This window comes from Carassius carassius, chromosome 23, assembly GCF_963082965.1.
Source record: "Carassius carassius chromosome 23, fCarCar2.1, whole genome shotgun sequence".
Classification (NCBI taxonomy): domain Eukaryota; kingdom Metazoa; phylum Chordata; class Actinopteri; order Cypriniformes; family Cyprinidae; genus Carassius; species Carassius carassius.
In genome coordinates, this window is record NC_081777.1 from 23,289,853 (window position 1) to 23,311,202 (window position 21,350).

At 35.6% G+C, this 21,350-nt stretch overlaps 1 protein-coding gene across 4 annotated transcripts; it reads right to left on the reverse strand.

Moving 5' to 3' along the window:
* Positions 1-715: 715 nt before the first annotated feature.
* kiaa0513 (KIAA0513 ortholog) lies at positions 716-20,602 on the reverse strand. 4 transcript variants are annotated; one of them, XM_059506614.1, is made up of 13 exons: positions 20,505-20,602; positions 14,997-15,408; positions 14,222-14,321; positions 12,530-12,603; positions 12,316-12,386; positions 11,198-11,402; positions 11,065-11,105; positions 10,728-10,806; positions 4,604-4,681; positions 4,090-4,119; positions 1,864-1,944; positions 1,642-1,736; positions 716-1,235 (listed from the first exon to the last, which is right to left on the reverse strand). In XM_059506614.1, exons 2-13 carry the CDS (start codon positions 15,356-15,358, stop codon positions 1,186-1,188), a joined length of 1,266 nt encoding a protein of 421 aa, XP_059362597.1. In that variant the 5' UTR covers positions 15,359-15,408; positions 20,505-20,602; the 3' UTR covers positions 716-1,185. The 4 variants fall into 4 exon arrangements, with proteins under 4 accessions (XP_059362597.1, XP_059362596.1, XP_059362598.1 ...); XM_059506613.1 differs by having other exon boundaries at positions 14,997-15,469; XM_059506615.1 differs by lacking the exon at positions 4,090-4,119 and having other exon boundaries at positions 14,997-15,469.
* Positions 20,603-21,350: the final 748 nt, after the last annotated feature.

A 21,350-nucleotide genomic window follows, 5' to 3' on the forward strand; every position in this document is an offset into this window, starting at 1 on the left:
AGTAACAGGAAAAGAGAATTGTGTTTGTATATATTTTTTTTAAATATATACATTAATAATAAACACCTCATACATTAGAGACAGGTCATCACCTCTCTTGTTGGTTTCCAGGTACGTTCCAATAGGGCACTTAGGAAAATACAATGCAGACCACTGAGCCTATATGAACATAAATGTACACAGACAGCACAATATTAACAACATCATCTGAGATGCAAAGACCATACTGAATCCAGCACTTTCCTGATACAACCATGCGCTCACGTAAAACAACATTCAGACATTGAATAAATAAATTCCTAACAATCTGATAACCCGTTGAAACCAGCCCATATTTGGCATCCAATTCCTCAGTATTCTGTGAACAAAACAATCTGTATTTACAAACCAAATATATTAACTTTACATTTTCCTCAGATGGAGGACATGTGATTCAATACAAGCTCTTGAAGTTCCCACTCAGTGGTTGACATCCACCTCCACCGAGCTACAGTCGAAGCAGAGGGTTATGATTGCTCTCTACTGGCTTGAAATGTAATTGCACAACAGTGTAAGTAGATGATAAACAATGTGCATGCATACCATGCGCTAAAGACAACACTGTACAACAATGAAACAGCTGCAGCATGATACTTTTCATTAACAGCCTTGAATTCCAACCACAAGCATTATCCATAGAACACGAACACATCTACTGGTGTGTACTTGTGAGTACTACCCCAGAGAGTCATGGGAGGATAACAGCATGCTGACGCAGGTTTGTTGGTACTAAAATGGGGAGATCACATCTCACATAAATGACTAAAGGCACTTTAAACCGGGGAATAGACATAGTTCCAGTCTCAATATATTTGGATGACCCCACCAACACAATTAATACTCAATTTATCAATACAGGAAGAACACAACATCAGAAAAGTGCAATAAATGGGAACATATAACAAGAACAGACCAGGAGAGACTTCTGGAAAGCAGATGGACTTAGAAATATTGACTAATATATACATTTTGTTGATAATGATTTAATGAAATACTGATATTGTTAGACTATTTTTTTGTCCGTTATTTGTCATTGTATTTGCTCAAAAGACACTTTTAGTACTATAGTTCTTTGTGGAATACTGATCATCAGCGCTTGAATGGATATGCTGATGTGAATGGTAGAGTTTTGATGGTTTTGGATATTCACTCTTCAGCCATCTGCTCAATGTGGTCACATAGCAGCTTGTATTGCTCTGAAAAAAAAGGATAATAAAAAGTGTGAATTATATTTACACATTCTCTATCATTTATTTTTTTTTTTTTAAAGAATACTGTAACTTAGTAGTGATGTATTTAACTGAACAAAAGTGACAGTAAAGGCATTTGTAAATGACAAAAGATTTCTGTATCAGTTAATTCTGTTCCTTTTATTCATCAAAATGCATCAGTTTCCACTAAAATATTTTATATACTAACTGTTTTTAAGATTGATACTAATACAAAATATTTACTGAATATCTCACACTAGAAACTGTTTTGAATGTATTTAACAATAACTTTTTTTTTTTTTGTAATGGTACTGTAATTAAATGTCACACACCTATAAATGTATTTATTTTTTTTGCAAATTTGAAACAGAAAGCTGGAAAGTGACAGTACCTTCATTCAGGTTTCCAATAACTGCCTGTTTCTTCAGGAAGTCATTACAGAGTTTCTTGCTCAATCCAAAAGCTACCATGTTATGGGTGAATGTTCTGGATAAACAGAAGCAATTATTTATAAGCATATGAGCATACCAAACAATGCCCCTAAAACATGCAATGAACAATGTTTATTATTGTGTAATTGTGTTTAAAATTAGACTAATGCCATGCAGCTTACCCCAGCTGACCAAAAGTGATGTTCTTATTAAATCTGGAGCTATCATCTTTCTCTTCCTTGGTCATATGACACCACTTTTCACTGAAGGATCAAAAACAAGGGGGTCAAGGTCAGAGGTCACTGATATTTCTTTCATCAAGCATGAGAGACCATCCGAGATCATCAACACAATATCTTTTATATTGTTAAAGTTCACTCAGAAACATTTTAAACACATCACAATAAATAGGTTAGAGAAAAAAAAAAAAAAAAAAAAAAACATACAAAAGACCAAATGTATGTTAGCCATTCATTGGTGCTCATGCAAAAGTCAACAAACATTTTAGAATAAGCTTTAGTGAGCAGTCAGCTGTAGCCATGATTCACAATGAATCAAAACAAAAACAGGACAAAATTAAAAAAACAAAAAGCATATGAGCAACACGGAACCATGGCATATTTCAGCTCACTAAACAGGAAAAAAAGCTAAGGCAATAAATTTATGCATTTTTCCATGTGCAAAATTTTCCTTTTCTAAAAAATAAAATAAAATCTTACTGGATTTTTTTTTTTTTTTTGGCCCTGTCTTACACGATTACACAACTCTATTCTGTTCCAATGCATTTTTAATGTTAGTTTTTAGCCTACCAGGTCAAAATTGTAGCAAAACACTTTGCAAAGTGATAATAAAAGTCTCTTCTAGAAGAGATTTGTTGATTTGATGAATCCTTTATGCCTGTAGCACAAACAGTGTGGCACAAACAGAATTACAAGTCAAAGTGTAATACTTACCATTAGAGGTTCTTTTAAATCCCCAGCCGTAAGTAAGACTGAGCACTATTAATAGTTATGCCTGCTGCCTCTAATAGTTCACGCTGAGTAGGAGCTGACATAGCAATCAATAAGCACTTGGATACAATACATTCTGACAATACAGGAAAAATCAAAGAGTGAATACTGTGATCTCACTTCCCTCTTCTCATTTTGTATAATGTAGATCAATGGTTCCCAACTGGTTCCAGAACACTCTTTTTTTACACCGACCCCAAAACAGTCCCAAAATTGTTTATCGTACAAAGGTAAACAAAAATGTCCTTGGTTAAACATTGAAATATATTAATATTATGGTGAGGTCATGATGAGGGCATGTCATGCAACCTGTTCATGTTGGCCAGATGAATTTGACATAACATGCCAAAATACTGTGTTTGATTGGATGCAAGGCTTTTGAAATCAACAACAAAGCCATGTTCCCTTTCAGTTTTAAATTAGTAAGACTATTTATTTTACTATACTACCTGCAAGAGTGTATGGTTGTTTTTATTTATTAATGTTTTCCCTGATGTCAGAATAGATATGCTACTCACTTTTATGGCACAATTATTAGTATTTTAGTATTAATAAATATTTAATCAATTTAAACAATGTTAAAGTTGTGCAATGTAGACAATGATTAAAAAGACAAAGCATTATGTCTAAGGCAAATGTGACAAACATGAGTCAGTGTATTTTTTTTTTTTTTTTTTTGGGAGGATCTAGTTTCCTTTGAGTGCTGATGAAAATGTTATCAGAATGTTACACAACTTCCTGACTGGATCCTGTGCTGAAATATATTATATAGAGGATTTTACTGGGGTTCCCACTTTTTTTGACCCAAGAATTTTCTAGTCAGTGAATTGCATTAAAAATGATAGCGTTTACATTTCTAGAGCTAAAAAAAAAAAAAAAAGAAATTAATAATTTTATTCAAAAAAGCAACAAAGAACAAAAGTTGCTGTAAAACTTACAACAACAAAAAATACATTTTTAATATATACTTATATAAATATATAAGCATACTTCGGAACTTTTTTCTTAAATTTATCAAAGAATCCTGAAAATAAAATATTGCGGTTTTCACACAAATTTAAAGCAGTAAAACCATTTTCACTGATAATAAGAATTAAGAATACTTTTTTTTACCACCATAGGAATGCATTACATTTTATTACAGAAAAAAAGTTTATTTTAAATTGTAATAATATTTCACAAATTTTTATTTTTACAGTTTTTTTTTTATCAAATAAGTGCTGCCTTAGTGAGTATAAGAGACATTTTCCCAAACTCCCTCCACTTCCTTTCAATCTTTAACTCTCAGTTCATTCTAACCGATCTATCTTTCCCCTCTCCATTTTAATCCTCCTTTTCTTTGCCTTTCCTGTCTCTATCTTTCAATGTCCAGGGCAGCAGACGGAATGAAGGACAGACCTTTCATCTTTCTCCTCCTCAGCCGTCCGCCTACGTGAGAAAGCGTGGCAATGGGACATAAAGGGTTAAAGTCCCATGCAGAGAGAGAGAGAAAGAGAGAAAGAGCCACAGAGAGAAAGAAAGGAAAGAGAGGATGATGAGCAGTGTGGAAGAGTAACCATAAGAGCACAGAAAGGCTGCAGGACTGCTCCATACTGCAAATACACCGTAAGACTGTCATATGCACCGGGGACACAGTCACGCACCTCCGCTGAAACTTCTGGCTAGTTTATTTCAACATCACTAACAATCTATCAAACACAAAGTAAACTCTCAGTCTCTCCCTCTGGCTTGAACAGACACACAAACAAACACGCAGTCTAAACAAACATGCAATCTAACATGTGCATTAGGTGCCGTGCGAAGTCTGTTTTGTTTAATAGCACGATATATCAGGAGAAAGAGAAAAGAAGCACTCTATAAAAAGTCAGAAGAATTACAGAGTCTACGGTGAAAAAACCCTTCAATCTCTCACCTCGTGGTGGGGGATCTTTTATTTCTCTCACAGTGGACGGCATCGAAAAACGCTGCGTTCCAAAACCTCAAAGTGTGCCTTTAAAGAAGACAAAGAGAAACAGATGCAACCAATTTATATATGGTGAGTGATCGGACATAGTGCCTGAACAATATTAAAACTGCTTTCAAAATGTCAACAGACAAGTAGATGAACGTGGATTAAACCCACCGGCCTTCTTTCTTGCTTCAGTTTGTCTTATTGCAAAGAGATTTTGTTTTGTTTCACAAAAAATACTTTCTTTGGTAATCTGACAACATTAATGTAATGCAAAAAATTGTGATATACAGTGGGGAAAATAATTATTTAGTCAGCCACCAATTGTGCAAGTTCTCACATTTAAAAAGATGAGAGAGGCCTGTAATTTTCATCATAGGTACACTTCAACATTTTGAGAGACAAAATACTTTGATATATGCCCCCTTAAAATGTACATAAACTACAATGTCTTAGGGACAAGTTAGACTTTTGATGACTGCAGCGCCGCGCAGACCGTTCTCAATAAAGAATCCTGCTGAAGATTACCCAAGAGTCTCCTGGTCTTCGTTTCTGAGTTCCCAACAGTTTTTGGTGCCATGACCCGGATAGAGCTTCTCACCTTAATCCAGTTTGATACTGCAATCTCAACAAAGATCTGACTTCATTCCAGACTGAATCTTTCTGTACAACCAATGGTTGGTGAGTGTACCTCTATCCAAAAGAACCTTTAAGACCAGAACAAATGTGTTACCCTCTGCGCCGTCAGAGAAGAGTTAACAGACAGCTGTAGGGTTTGGTTAACTAAGTTACCCTCTAAAAATTATATTTTAGAGATGAAAGATCCTCTGTTTAGCCAGGGAAGATTAACATCACATGCTAATATTTTGCTACCCTCTGTGTCTCGGCAGGGAAGTTTAGCATAAAGTGCTAATAGTTTGTGTCTTTATCCTCTGCTTGCCAGGGAAGTGTTAGAAGTGTCCTTTTGTGTCAGAAAGACTTTACAAAATGTTGCAAAGGAATCCTAAACTGATTCCAACAACTAAGAAAGGTGGACTAGCTACTCCTTCATGGACAGACAGTGAGTTCAAATCATTGTTAGGACAGCACATGGACTCAATAGTGACAGAGTCAGTCAGATTGGATTTGATAAAGAAATTTGGTATTGATCCAGAAAAAGTATGGTCAATTGAAGAATGTAAAAAGGTACTAGGATCATGTATTCGCAAAAACAATGCGAAAGGCATTATCTGCTGCCACAGAGAATTTGGTTTAGCACTAGCTACGCAACATTCTCAGCGTACCTCAGAACTAGAGGAACAGAACAAAGAGCTCAGAGCTAGAGTATCCTCTTTGACTAAGAAACTGAATCGCAACAAAGCTGCAACAAAAACTGATGTGGAAGAAGTTGGTCAGACTGATAACAATTATCCTGACTTACAAGCTTTCTTTGAAACAGATGTAGCCATCCAGTCAGTAACTGATGTGCCTGTAGATTCTGTTAAGGTATGTGGAGCGAGGAAAAGATCTCAGAGGATTGAAGGAACTGAAAGTATTCCTGCCAACTCTTCTGTTGTCCAAGTACAAACTGTTGCCAAAGGGCTAAGACCTAAGGATATAGAGAGACTATCCCAGAGCTTACCCTCTGTATGCACAAATTTTACTGAATTCAGAAGAGCATTGAGCAGCAAAATGCGTCTCTATGACATGTCGTTAGCGGAAGTCACACAGCTGATGTCACAAATTCTAACTGAATCTGAATTCAACAGTTTTGAGTCTGCTGTTGCTTCTGAACTACAACATGCCAGTAAAAATGAATTGAGAGAGGGAATTCTGAGAGAGTTAAAGAATATTGTTGGACCAAAAGTGGATTGGTCAAAGGTCACTAGTTGTGTACAGAAGGAGGCTGAAACTGTGAGTGAATACACTGAAAGATTTTGTCAGCCAGCAGTAACTTACAGTGGATTAGTTGATGATCCTGAAAGTGTGTTAGAGGACAAGGGACCATTAGTTCGCATCTGGTCAGATGGCCTTGTAGCTGAGTACAGAAAAGCTTTGCCGTTCTTAGATCTAACTTGGTCTAACAAAACTCTCAAAAGTAATCTAGACAGTTTAGTTACTTGGGAAAGAAACTCTGATGTCAAAGCCAGAGTAAAGATTGCAGCAGCATCTTTTCAGGTCAAAACAGAGAACCGACAGAAATGTAAAAGTCCTAAGAAGGAGGGCAGTTGTCATTTTTGTGGTAAAACTGGACACTGGATGAAAGAGTGTAGGAAAAGCAAGAAGACATTAAGAGAAATGAACAGCTTTACTCAGCTCTTACTCCGTCTACTTACTACGCTGAATCTGCCCCTCCCCACGTCACCTAACTGTTGGAGCAGCTTGCTCAGGTGTTAACTGTAAGGGCTGTGAGTGCTTAACTTCCCAGTAACGTACAACAAAGATGAAAGATCCTTTGTAAATACATTGACTGTCACTTCCTTTCATTGAGAGAACGTTAAGTAAACTCACAGCCTTCAAAGCTATACTAAAGCACACTCCAGTCACTCCTATTCTTTTTGGGTTATGATGTCTTGTTATGACTGATGTTTCATTAGAGGATGGAGATGTCACCCAGTAAAGTTCGCACACCAACTACAGGGACAGACTAGGACACACACAGACCAGTGAGGAGCCCAGGGAAGAACCGAATTGCAACAGGCCTCGGGGGCCAACCCTGTGGTGAAGACTTCCTCATAGGTTCCCCTGTCCATAGTTTTATCCCCACCTCACTGGTCCATAGGTGTCAAATTACTTAAAACTAGGTTGAGAAAAACACTATACGATCACCAGACTTAAAACCACTATACGATCGACAGAAGTCTAAAAATGTCTATGCATGAAAACTGCTGGTCTGCTGTTTCTTTGTTTTCTTGTGTTGCAGGTATGTGTGCGCATGAGAAGTCATTTCCATATGTGACAACCTGGTGTAAAGCATCACCTCAGACATCCATGAACCAGCTTCATGAGGACAAAGAATCATCTGAATCTACGTGCGAAATGGACTACAGAAAACAGACTTCACAGTTATTCGGACGCCATGGACTTCAAGACTTCCACTCTTATGCTACATGATTTTTTCTGTGTCATCATGTAGTTTGTACAACGTGTTACCATCCATGCCATATGTGTCAAGAGTTATGGTTCTAAAAATACACCTAAGTAAATCTAGTATAAGACACAGAATAAGTTAAACGTGCCTGTAACCTTTTCAAGTTACATGACTGAAGATGGGGCTTATGTTAAGAAACATAGGCCATAGAATGGACTTATGAAAGTTTAAATTTGTATTATGTGAGAGTTATTAGAACTCTCAACGGGAGGACTGTGGGGTTACAAATTTGTAAAATGTTAAATCTAGGTTCCAATGTAATAGCATATGAACTGAAAACGTTTTGATATACATTTTGAGGTAAATCAAGAAAACCAGGTGTCTGAGATAATGTCCTTTTCTGGTGTCCTTTGACAGCTCTTTGGTCTCGGCCATATTGGAGTGTGACTGTTTGAGGTTGTGGACACGTGTGTTTTATACTGATAACAAGTGGAGGACAGAGGAGCCTCTTAAAGAACTTGTTACAGGTCTGTGAGAGCCAGAAATCTTGCTTGTTTGTAGGTGAACAAATACTTATTTTCCACCATAATTTGCAAATATATTCATAAAAAAGTCCTACAATGTGATTTTCTGGATTTTTTTTTACATTTTGTCTCTCATAGTTGAAGTGTACCTATGATGAAAATTACAGGCCTCTCTCATCTTTTTAAATGGGAGAACTTGCACAATTGGTGGCTGACTAAATACTTATTTTCCCCACTGTATAATTTATATAGTGTAAAATATTTTAATATATTAATGAATACTCCCACAAAAACCAATGTTTCCATAACACTATTACAACTCTTTTCAACATTGATTGCAAAAAGGAAGTTTCTTATCAGTTTTCTGATCAGCAAATCAGCATATTAGAATTTTTTCTGAAGGATCATGTGACACTGAAGGCTTGGCTGCTGAAATAAATTACATTTTAAAATATATTGCATTGCAATAAATTAGGATCATTTTAAAGATTTTAAATTTAAATAGTATTGTATTATTTGTTGTAGAAAATATAACTTAATAAAAAAAAAAAAATAATTATATATATATATATATAATCATTAAAATATATATTTTTTTAATCCGGCATGCAATGTTTAAACCAATGTGACAGCTACTTAAAACTAGAGCCCGACCGATATATCGACCGGCCGATATTATCGGCCGATATGAGCTAATTGCATTTAAATCGGCATCGGCGTTTATAACGGCCGATGAAACATGAGAAACAGAGTCTCATGCTTCACTCATGTTATGAGTGTTGCATAGTGTGCCCACCAGAGGGAGCTCTGCAACTCCCCAGTTGACAACAGCGCCAGAAATCCACTACAGAAGAAAGCTATCAGCCAAGCCACAGGAGGTGCACTCTTTTGACGGTGAGTCTGTCGTTCGTCATGTGAAATGATTGTAGATTTAGTTCATACACTGTATATAAAAACAGTGTGGTAGTTCTAGCTAACGGTCCTATCATTATCACTTCTAAATATTCTGTAACATCACTTACAGCCGCTAATGCATTGCTATATTAGATTAGCAACAAAGCTAATACCATGTTTATCAGTGGTAGAGCGCGAACGTTAATAAGAGGTCAAACTATAACGTTAGCGTTTAACTTATTCTAAATATATCTGCAGATAATATATCTAAATATATCTGCACATTATGACCGCGTAACTGTGGCAGGGGGCCGCGTGTAGTCAATGACTAGAAGTTATGTATAGCGTGCCTCGAAAAAACAAATACTGTTACGTTACTCTAGCGCTAATATAGCTTCCTTTTTTAGCAAGCCCCTTAAATGCTTGCTATTAACTTGTTTGAAGGTGGTTCTTCTTAAAATTGACAGCGGTGTGTTCATGACACTAACGTTAACCATTCAACTTCGAATTGATTCCGTAATCTTCCGGTAACAGTAGGCTGACTTTACGTTCACCAGCGCATGACGATGTTTTGATTCAGACTGCACAAAGAGAAGAGAAGATATACGGGTCCGTTGTGAATGTGTCTGTGAGAGCAAATAGTGTAGTTACAGTAACTACAGTAGCTGCGTCAGAAATTATTAAACCAGAGGGGACATGTAAATAAATGTGAGCTGAACAAGCGCTTTTTTCTTTTTTACATATTGTTTCAAAGCAACTTTACAGACATAACAGGAAAATGTTGTAATAATATTGCTAAATATAAGTAGGTAATAGGTCATACCTATTGCTTGAAAAATACAAAAATATATATATTTCTAATTTTTGCCTATGTAGGAGATCCCTGTTTATTATTATTATAATTCTAATGATAACATGAGTAATGATACATGGTGATATTATTAATACACATGCTTATTCTTTCTCCGTCTCTCTTTCTGCCTACAGATGGCTGAAAAAGGTGAATGCTGTAGCAGCAAAGTGTGGGACTACTTCTGCAAATACTTTAACTTTAGTATTATAATTTATTTACAGTACACACACAAACTGTTAAAACCAGCTTCAACTGGAAGAAAGTAAAAGTGTTAAATGTTTAAAACCAGACTGTTTTTTGATCATTAAAAAAATATATACTTTTGATGTGCAATTGTTTATTCATTGAGACTGTAATCTAAGGCTTTTTTTTTTTTAACATAATCCCTTCTGGAAAATGGTTTATACAGCCCACATACATAGAACAGGCAGATATTTTGCTATTGAATGTTGTGTAAGTGCAGTTTATAGGAAATGGGTCTAATATCCAGTTTATTTTTAAAATCAAAATATCGGCTCTTTTCGAGCTAATATCGCCATCGGCCCCAAAAAATCCATATTGGTCGGGCTCTACTTAAAACAACTTGAGACACTGACAGGACCCCCACAAATGTGGTCCATAAAAAATGTAAATAACATGAATGTTTCATTAAAATGCTGATTATATGAAAGGATATTTTTCAGAAACAACTTCTTAAACTGTACATTTGAATAATTATATAGGGAAAAAAGATTTCTGACAACCTACCAAATGGGCTGCTGTTTTAGGTGTGTGTATAGGTAGATTTTCTCCTCTTCTTTTCTATCCGGGGAGAGAGGCGGGGAAACTACAGAGTACACAGACAGAGATAAGCAGTTAATAACTCAAACACCTACACGTCTCTGTGGGTCTTGCTCAACAGCACAGTGGTGGAAGCTAATGAATGGTTTGGGTAACCAACCAAATTCATAACCACCAACTCACATCACCAATATACATAGAGAAAACCCTATGTGAGACACGACAAGACAAGGACAAGACAAGAGATTACTACAGTTGAGAAACAACCTGATTAAAAACACAGCGGTGGTACATCGTGAACTACCTGGAGTTCTGGTTTTCTGTTCAGCAGGTTTGTCCGTGTCTCTGAGGAGGACAGAATGAGAACAGATGAGTTTGTGAGCAGCAGAAGCGTCACTAATTAAAAGAGTGAATAACGATGACAGAAAATCACCCACTCATTCTTTTGGCCCAAGGGCCCTCTCAATTTGCTCTCCAGACCTCCAAAGAATCCTTTAACATCAGTCTTAGCGGAGGTGTTTTTGAGCATTCGCTCTGCAGTTTCTTTCTTCCCAGAGAGCCAGACCTTTCCACTGCGCAGGTAACAGTCGATCCCCCCACTGGGCCTCTCTAGCAGCTCTGTGGGAGATAGCTGCAACTTACCTGTCACACACACACACACACACACACACACATATTCATTAGAAATTAAAATGAATTTAATTAAAAAGGCATACTAGGCAGTTACACACGGTGTATATTAGGAGTGGGCACTTTACAATTAGATTATAGAGTTATGATTTGACTCCAAAATGATTCTTACCATGACAACAAAACGGTTCCAAATCATTAGCAGTGATGCACCACATGATACATAATGCATCTTTGTATACTACTCAATAAGAAAAATTGTCATGCTAATAAGCAACTAGTTAATAGTGAGAATTGGTCCCTATACTAAAGTGTTACTGAAATTTATTTTGGTGAATTTATTCAGTTAATCACACTACCGTTCAAAATTTGCAGTGTGTGACATTTTAAAATATTTTTGGAAGAAGACATATATGCTAATCAAGGCTGCAATTACTTGAACAAAAACACAGTAAAAACAGTGAATTTTTTTACTATTTAAGGTACTCTTCTCAGTTTAAGTATAATTTTTTAAGTGCAGTTTATTTCTGTGATGGCAAAGCTGAATTTTCTTTAAAAGAACAGCATCTATTTAAATATACATTTTTAGTAATACTATATGTCTTTACTTTCACCTTTGAACAATTACTAAATGTATCCTTGTTTAATAATAATTTTAACTTATGAACTGTTGTGTATATATATATATGCATCTTTTCGAACGTCACTAGTTTTTATAGCAGGTCATATAAACCAACCTCCATTGAAAACACATTAAAATAGCACAGTTAAATTTGACCAAAACAATAAGAGGCAGTGCCAGTAATATCCGAGTCATAGGCTGTAACAGGAAGTGAGAGGAGGTCTGGCCGTTTCTTTATCAGATTCTAACATTCTGCACAACTTCACAGTATGTTTGCTCAATATTAACGGTGAACTCTCTTACCCATGTAGTAATATGTGAAGCACATGGTCATGAGGTGTTTGGCTGGGCCATAATCATCCACCTGGTGACATCTGTCAATCAATCAAATATTAGTCACATGAAAGTCACACACCTGCCACACAATGACTTGCCAAGAGCTCTACAGAAAAACCTAGCTCTTAACAGTTTGGTTTGGCTTCCAAGATATCTGAGATATTATCACTGATGTACTTACTCAAATAAAACAACAGCGAAGGACTGCACCAGCCTGTAGAACGTCTGTTCACTCACACATTTGGAGTGGCAGCGCTGCAAACACAAGACATGGTTATCATCACAACTGTGTTTGTTTATGCACATTCTATTGCATGAGTTCTCTTATCTTTGAAAAAGACTTGAGAATGCAAATGGTACATGTAGTCTAAACAGACTGTGCGTGATGAATATAGTGATGCATTTTAGGATAACCATGAACAATATTTATTTTCATGTTATAGCAGACAACCAAGAAATGGAGATAAAATCTAGATTAAATAAATGAAAAATTAAAACACACACACACACACAATGATTTTAAAAGCATCTCAACTAGGGCTGCACGATATTGGGAAAAAATGACATTGCGATATTTTATTTTTCTGCGATATATATTGCGATATGAAATCTAATCTAATTTTTTCTTACAAACAAAAATGGGGTGAGCACACTTACATTCTCATTTTAAATGATTTAAACATCGACACCATCGTGTCAATTGATTAATATGCACGAGGGAGAGAGAGCAAGACAGCGCTCGTGTTGTTTGAAGCGCTCTCTCTCTCTCTCTCTTTCCCTCTGTCTCTCTCTCTCTCGCGCACGCTCTCTCTCTCTCTCTGTCTCGCGCGCACTCTCTCTCTCGCGCGCTCTGCGCGAATCACATTCATCAAGGGCCGGGGAGCAGCTGGCCCGTACAGTTAATGAATAACGGATCAACTACGACAGCCTACATCGCACATCCTGCGATGTGACTATTGTGGATTCGTAGATCGCGATATGGATGCTTGAACGACACATCGTGCAGCCCTAATCTCAACATTATAATGTACCGTTTGAAAAATGGATAATCATTTTTAAAACTTCCTAAAGATTACATTTAACAGTATTGTTCAATTATCATTGTTATTAAAGATTATTATTATATTTTTTTAATAATGGCAAAGATTTGGGTAATTTTGACTGCCAAGTACTCAAACAATTTTCAACTCATTTTCCAAACAATGGGTGTGTAGTTCGCTGCATTATTTTGTGTTGCTTCATAAAATCCTTTGTTGCAAAAACTGTTGCTAAATACCATTTGCAGTGCATTTGCAACATTTCTTGCTATATTTAGTAAATTAAAAAATTTGCTTTACTGCTGCTTTTCACACGTATGGTGTGAAGAAATGTATATGACCGTTCTCACACAGTGATTTTTTAATGTTACTTATATGCTATTAAAGTATTTATTAATATTTAGAATTAGCTTATAATTGTACAGTTTGAATTTTCATTTTAATTTAAGTACTTTTGTAATTTTTTTTAAGTTTGTAGTTTTTATTTTTTATTTCAGTTATAGCCACTTGAGTACTCCAACTTAGTGATTCAACAAACACAATCAACAAATGCAATCGTTCTTATTTTCACTTATGTTGTAAGTTAGTTTTTTTACATTTTCTCACCTCAATATTTATATTTTATTTCAACATCAAAAATAATTTTTAAAAGTACTAGTTTTAATTAATGATAGCGACACGGTTTACACACCTCAGGTGCAAAATGTGTGAAAACGGTTAAAACCATCACCCAAAATGGCCATTCCCATAATAACTCAGACAATTCAAAATCAAATGTTTTGAAATTGGAAAAGAGCGATGCAGTGATTGTGTTTTCATGATTGCTGCTTTCATACCTGTGCACAAACATATTTGGCAAACCACTCCCTGCCTTTGCCGTTCTCTCCAGTGCACAGCGCTCCAAAGCGAGCCTTCTCCTCTTGATCAAAGTTCTCCCTGAGCAAGGAAAAGAGAATTAAAGGAACCAGGAGTTGTGGCAGGAAGAGAAAGAGATAGGGAGAGTGAGAGAGCACTTCAAACAACAGGAACAAATGCAAACATACACATCAGTTGACATGTGACTATAATTCTGTGTGAAGTTTCTTCCTCATTCAAAAGATCAGTTTACCTAAAAAAAAATGAAAATTCTGTCATCGTTTACTCGTTTCAAACCTCTTACGTCCATGGAGAACAAAAGTATATACAAATACCCCAAAAGTACACGGTCACAAAGGGTTGTCAAGCTCCAGTAAGAACAAAAAAGTCCCATAATAGCAGTCTGTATGACTCATACACTATATTCTAATGCTTCTGATGCTATACAATAGCTTTGACTAAGGAACAGTCTGTAATTTAAGTGCATCTTATCAGTAGCACTGTGTCTGATTTTGTGAATGAGATTTGTGAGCTATGGCGGAAATTGTCAAAAGATAAAAACTTACATTTGCTTTGTTCATCAAACTAAATTAGCATATGGATTCAGAAGACTTGGAATAGCACACCAAAGTTATTTTTATAGTCTTATATTCACCCTACTCGTGAGATAGAGCAGCATGAACATTCTACGAAACATCTCTTTTTGTGTTCATGGTTGATGCATTCCTTTTAGGTGTAGTTTGTGGAGCAAATCACCTTTCATGGAAGAGCTTTGTCACGTAGGTTTGCATGAAGGCTCTTATCTCCGTCTCCTCTGCGTCCTCAGCACTGTGACTGGAGCAGGATGAGGACCGTCGCGTGCTCGGCGGATGCGATGGGGATTCTGTGTCCTCGTTGTAGCTGTCGGCAGATTCGGTGGCATCACTATCTTCTTCTCTGTGGGAAGTGTGTGGGGGCTCTGGTAGAAGGGGCTCCATCGTGGAGTCGCTCGCAGGCTCAGGGACGAGAGGCTCAGATGAGAAAAATCCCACCCCACTGGGAGGTCCGAGAACAGAGGGAGCTGTTCCTTCTGGGGGCGAGTCAAAGTCTATGAGGTTGTTCACCACGGCCCCCTCCATACTTTGTTATGGGGGTAATTCGGTCACTACGTGAGGTATGATGATGTCAGCTAAAAAAAAACAGAGTGAACCGCTGTTTGTAGCTCCACAATTTTGTCGCAGCAGCTGAACCTAAAAAAATAACAATTTTAAATTGTGGTTAAACGTTTTGCATTTATTTAGTGAAGGATACAGCAAAAACAGTAATACTGTAATATAATAAAACAACTTAAAATAAATGAAAGATTGTAGTACCTACTTCTAATATCTATTTCTGTGATACACAGCTGAATTTTAGCATCCATTTTAATATTCAAATATTTAGAAATCATTCTAATGTGCTGATTTGGTGCTAAGAACACATTTCTTATAGTTATTGTTGTTTCCATTATTATTTTTGGATTTTGGATTTTTTCCCCCCCAAGATTTTTTGATAACTAGAAAGTTCAGAAGAACAGCATTTATTTCCATTTTATCATTGAAATAGAAATGCTTGATATCATAAATGCATCCCGCATGCAAAAAATGCTAAATAAAAGGACAAATATTAATTATATTTTTAATGTATTATATATATATAATTATTTTATAATACATATACAACTATTTTATTAATCATAATAAATGCTGTGATAATAAATGATAATAAACATACAACATCAAGCATTCAAAATATTTTCATGAAGTGTAACATTACGGTTGAGTACTTTAATGTCTTCTTTCGTGGTAAACTTCCTTGCAGCTGTGTTTATACAGACTGACAACAGCATGAAGCAAAACAGAGTCTGTCAGAGCTGGTTAATATGATGTTGCATTATGGAATCCATTGCACAGAATCTCAGTGCAAAAGCATGTGTTACTATGAAGCACTCAGTGATGTCATCTGTGTAATGCAGTTAGTGTCTTTCACTCTCAGACCTCTAGATATCAAATATGGTAATGCTTATTGATTTGACATCATGGATACAGTATAATATGCACAAGTACTTAATCTTGCCTGTGTGAAAATGCCATCTGCTCCTCATACGATTCTAAAGACGAATAACACGTTTCCTTCTCAAATGAAAGGCTAGTTCACTTTGCCCCAACTGTCGCTAGTGGTTTTGTTGGATCAGTGTTTTAAAGGGGCAGTTCCCCCAAAAAAGATAATTCTGTCATTTACTCACACTCATTTTGTTCCAAACTTACTGTATATTAATTTCTTTGTTCTGCAAAATAAGATATTTTGTGGAATGTGGGTTACCAAACAGGTCCCCATAGCATGGGGGGAAACAATACTATGGAAGTCAATGGGGTCCAGAAACAGTGTGATTGCCTAAATTCTTCAAAATATCTTCTGTGTTCAGCAGATGAAAGTAAAACGGGTCTGGAACAACATTAAAATTAGTAAATGATGACAGAATTATCACTTTTACCTGCTATTTGCAAATTACTTTACTGTCTTGTCTTAGTATAACTTAGTTCGAAATGAAATTTGGGGATTTTTCTTTCATTTTGTTTTGAAATTTAGAATTTTGGGATTCATTTGACCTATTAGGAACTGGTTGGAAAATATTATTATAATTTTTTTTTTGGCTATCGGTGAAAATTATCCATAAGTGATAACTAGTGTGTACCAACCTTAACCTTGCAAGACTAGAGCAGCAGTTTCTGTAAATCAAACTGAATGAAAAAAATATTTAAATTCTACATGCAGAAGAACAATCATACTATACCCAAATCATTTTAAAAAGTCCAGAAACTACCCCCTTAGGCTTTTAATAAAACTCTGAGAAATGCATTAGGACTGAGAGGACGGTTACATAATGCAGAGCTGGAGGAGCGTGACTTGGCTGGCATACACACCCACAAGTACACACACACACATAAACAGTGACCAGAGAGTCAGAGAGTGTGAATTTCACCCGCCTCATTTCATACTTATCTTTGAGAAGCACAAACCGGAAAAAACAGCTGTATGTTAGGGTGAGCTTTAAGACCAATACTAAACTCCTAAACACGGCTGTCTCTCTGGGAAAGCTTGTTTTCTTGCGCTTTATAAATCCAAGAGGGTAAATGCACATTCTGCAATATTCCTGCTACCCTGCACTGAAGCACTGCCCTCTCTTTCTACTCCATCCATCCATCCATGCAACAAAATGCCCCTTCATCGTGAGCCTCAGGCCCAGCATAGAGGATCTGCTGTCAAAGTGACGGGACACAGATGGGCTGGTCCACTGGTTTAAGAGACTGCATGGGTTAGGGTTACCAAAGTGGTGCAGTGATATCAGAGTCAGCAGAGCAGAGAAAAAGATAATTACATGTGTGATGAATGTCTCAGGGAGGGAGATACTGGGTTGGCTTGTGTGCAAGGTCAAATCAGTCAAAAACTAGGAAACTGGTAAGCTAGAAAAGTGGCTTTTAATTACTTTTGAGTCAAGGTCCAGATGTAACATCGGATGTGGCGACCCAACACTACTAAAATTTGTATCACACAAAACACGTACAAATATATTCATGAATGCAAAGCCTGAAATAAAATTATTAATAATAATAATAATATACAAAACAATTTGACAACAAAAAATATAGGAAGCATTTTCTTCTCCCTTTATTTATCCCATTATATGGGCATTGTTTTTTTTCCTTCTATCTCTTCTATCAGAACTGACCTGTAACCGACCCTTTGAGAACCACTGAACTAGATCACTTGTTTATGCATTACAAGCAAAATGCAAAGCCTGATTCAGATTACATGCTGGTAGAGAAACAAGAAGTAAAACTGAGGGTCTGTGTTACAGGGAACTAAATAATTATTAACCACGGCATGCACGATAGTGATATGTTACCAGACAAAAAAAGATTAAAAAATCATGCAAGAGCTTGCAGAAATCTATATTGGGTGTAAAAAGTTTCTGTATTAATAGTGTGAGAGAGTCTGACTCTAATGTGAAAGTAAGGCCACAGAGAGGTTAATTTGAGGCTGTTTCATTTGCATCATTACACAACATGTCCTTCTGTTTCCTTAAGGGCAACCTCACTCGTATCTGTCATGTTATTAGACGCTGTGAACTTAAGACTGCCATCCTGTACGATCTAACGCACAGCCGCTCGCTGACTGATGCCGCACAACCAGACACATAAACAAAGCCTAAATGGATAAATGCTTCTAACCAGAGAGCATCAGATTCAATAAAAGTCACTTAAAATGACTCTTTTCCTGAGACCCAGCACAGAACACGCAGACTGAGAATTGCTTCTAACACTGAGCTTTTCATCAATGGCCTACACTTGGATAGGACAAGAAAAATGATCCTCTGCTTGGCTGGAAACAAGAGCACTCTTATCTCCAGCCACTAGAGTTTAAAAATATGTAGCCATGTTTAAGAGGCCTGCAGTCAAGCCTTGATGCCAGGTTTATCTGACTAACGTACTGTTTAATAGAACTCAGCAACCAAAATGCAAAGCACAATGGCTTGCCATTATTGGGTTGTGATATTAAAATAATAAGGAAACAAATGCTAGCATCTAATTAACAATAAATATCATAGCATATAATGTTTAAGCATATCATGATTAGGCTACAAATGACAAGGTTATTGTGGTGAACTAAAACCACTATTAAAAACTTTTAATTAAAATAAAGCTGAGATAAAATAAAGATTATTCTAAAGATTATAAAATAAAGGTTATTTTGATGTATATATTTATATTCATATAATCTATTTCATAAATAGATATATTTAATACACAAACATTACATATTTTTCTGAAATATATACATGCATGTGTGTGTATTTATATTTACACAGTAAACAAACACACACACACACACACACACACACATATATATTATGTAAACAAAAACTTTTATTTTGGATTCGATTAATTGTTTGACAGCGCTAATATAAACATTAGATGAAAACCTTGACACAAAACCAAAAAAAGTTAGAAATGTTGCCCTCAGCATAAAATAAAATGAAAAGTTGAAGACTAAAATTACAAACAAATGAAACTAAAACTGAAACAAATAAAACTAAATCTGAAATGAAAAATATACCTAAATAGTAATATTTCAAAATGACAAAAACTATAATTAAAATATAAAAATGGAAAAAGGGAGCCTAATTTTAAACAGTAAAAAAAAAAATTATAATAATAATTACGGTATACAAAAATAAAAAAATAACACCATAAATACAGGTATTTAGATCATAAGCAAACTAGAGTTGGGAAAATGTATTTTATATTGTACCATATAATACATGCCCTAAAATATATTTTTCTACAATGGCTTGTAGATATATCTAAGTATAAATCAAGCACTGATCCAGTCAGACTTTTTTTTTTTTTTTAAAACACATTGAAATACTGTGTGAGGAGTCAGGTGACATACCTGAAAAGCAGTCCCAGACAGTAAGCAGAAATAGAAATCTTAAGAAACTGTGAAGAAACTAGACTCCACATAGCTGCAGGTAATAACATTGATTTCTCTATTGAGAACATCTCACTTCTGCTTCACTGCTTCAGACCTTTTACTTGTCTTAAAATAGCACCTGTTAAAATACCAACTTATGTATGTAACAAAAGACAATTCACAGCATCCATCAGAGACCCTACAGTCATACTGGTCCAAAGTTTTAGCCTCCATAACAAATACATATTTTCATTAGCAATAATTTGATAACCCACAATGCATCAGCATCTCAGGTTGCTTTTTGTCTTATTAGCATTATTTGGAAATTAAGCATTATAGGTACACACAACGAAAATTATATGCAGCTCACTAGGTTTTGAGCCATATTCTCAAAGCTCTAATCGTTCATACTTTCTTCACACCAGCACTCTGATAAGTTTACACTTGCAAAATTAAACCTCCCTCTACACTTTCTTATTGTAAACAATACTGTACAATCATATGGCACACTTTCATGCGGAAAGAAAGGCGGAAAATGCTGTAAGTACGTGAGTCTCGTTCATTCCGTCGCTTACTGCATTTATGCAACAGTTCGCGCATATATTTAACTTATGGGTAGCGTTAATGAATATCGATAATGATACTTTTTATTAGCACGCCAGGTTCATTCGCGCTTCGTGTGTAAGAAAAATGCATGATTGACATGACAGCACCTATGTTCTGACTGTTAACGTCAAGTCGCCTGATAAAGTGTTGTCAGATAATACTTACCCTAGATGTTCCAGCTGGAGTTTCGTCTTCCCAGCACGTGAGAGATGTATAGGCTGCTCTGAACTAGTCAAGAGTGTGCGCATGCGCAACATGATCAGTGGCTGATGGGGAATCCAGTGACGAGGCCCAGATGACACGTGACTGCACGTATTTTTTACTGTTCACTTTTGATGCTGACAGTTGCGAACACCTTCGCATTCGTTTTCATGTGTATTATTGCATCAAACTTTAAAATAACACAAATGGCTATATGAAATATGTAAATATATCTCATATTTCGTCGGGGATATAACGTCGGTCCTAGAGTGCCTCTGTCCTGCGGTGTTTAGCTCCTACTCCAATCAAACACACCTGAACAAGCTAATATATATATATATATATATATATATATATATATATGTGTGTGTGTGTGTGTATATATATATATATATATATATATATATATATATGTGTGTGTGTGTGTGTGTGTGTGTGTATATATATATATATATATATATATATATATATATACACACACACACACACACACACATATATATATATATATATATATATATATATATATATATATATATATATATATATATATATATATATATATATATATATATATACACACAACAAAACTTAAGTACAATTTATAAAGCATAAATATAATAAATATTAATATAGGCCTATTCTTTATTTATTATTTCTGTTATGTTTTGAAAATATATGTAGGCCTATTATAATTATTTACTTTAATAATGCATAAAAAATTAGTAAATAGTAAATAATATAGTATATAAATATATTATAATAAAAAAACCTGAAACTCAGTCTGTACTGAAATACAAAATCATTTGA

Excerpts from the sequence above, each read along its gene's own strand:
- kiaa0513 (XM_059506614.1), bottom strand. The coding sequence starts at position 15,358 with ATGGAGGGGGCCGTGGTGAACAACCTCATAGACTTTGACTCGCCCCCA. Across the intron at positions 11,403-12,315 it reads CTTCACATATTACTACATGG|GTAAGTTGCAGCTATCTCCC; the intron begins GTAAGAGAGTTC and ends TGTGTGTGACAG. Across the intron at positions 1,236-1,641 it reads TATTGGAAACCTGAATGAAG|AGCAATACAAGCTGCTATGT; the intron begins GTACTGTCACTT and ends CTTTTTTTTCAG.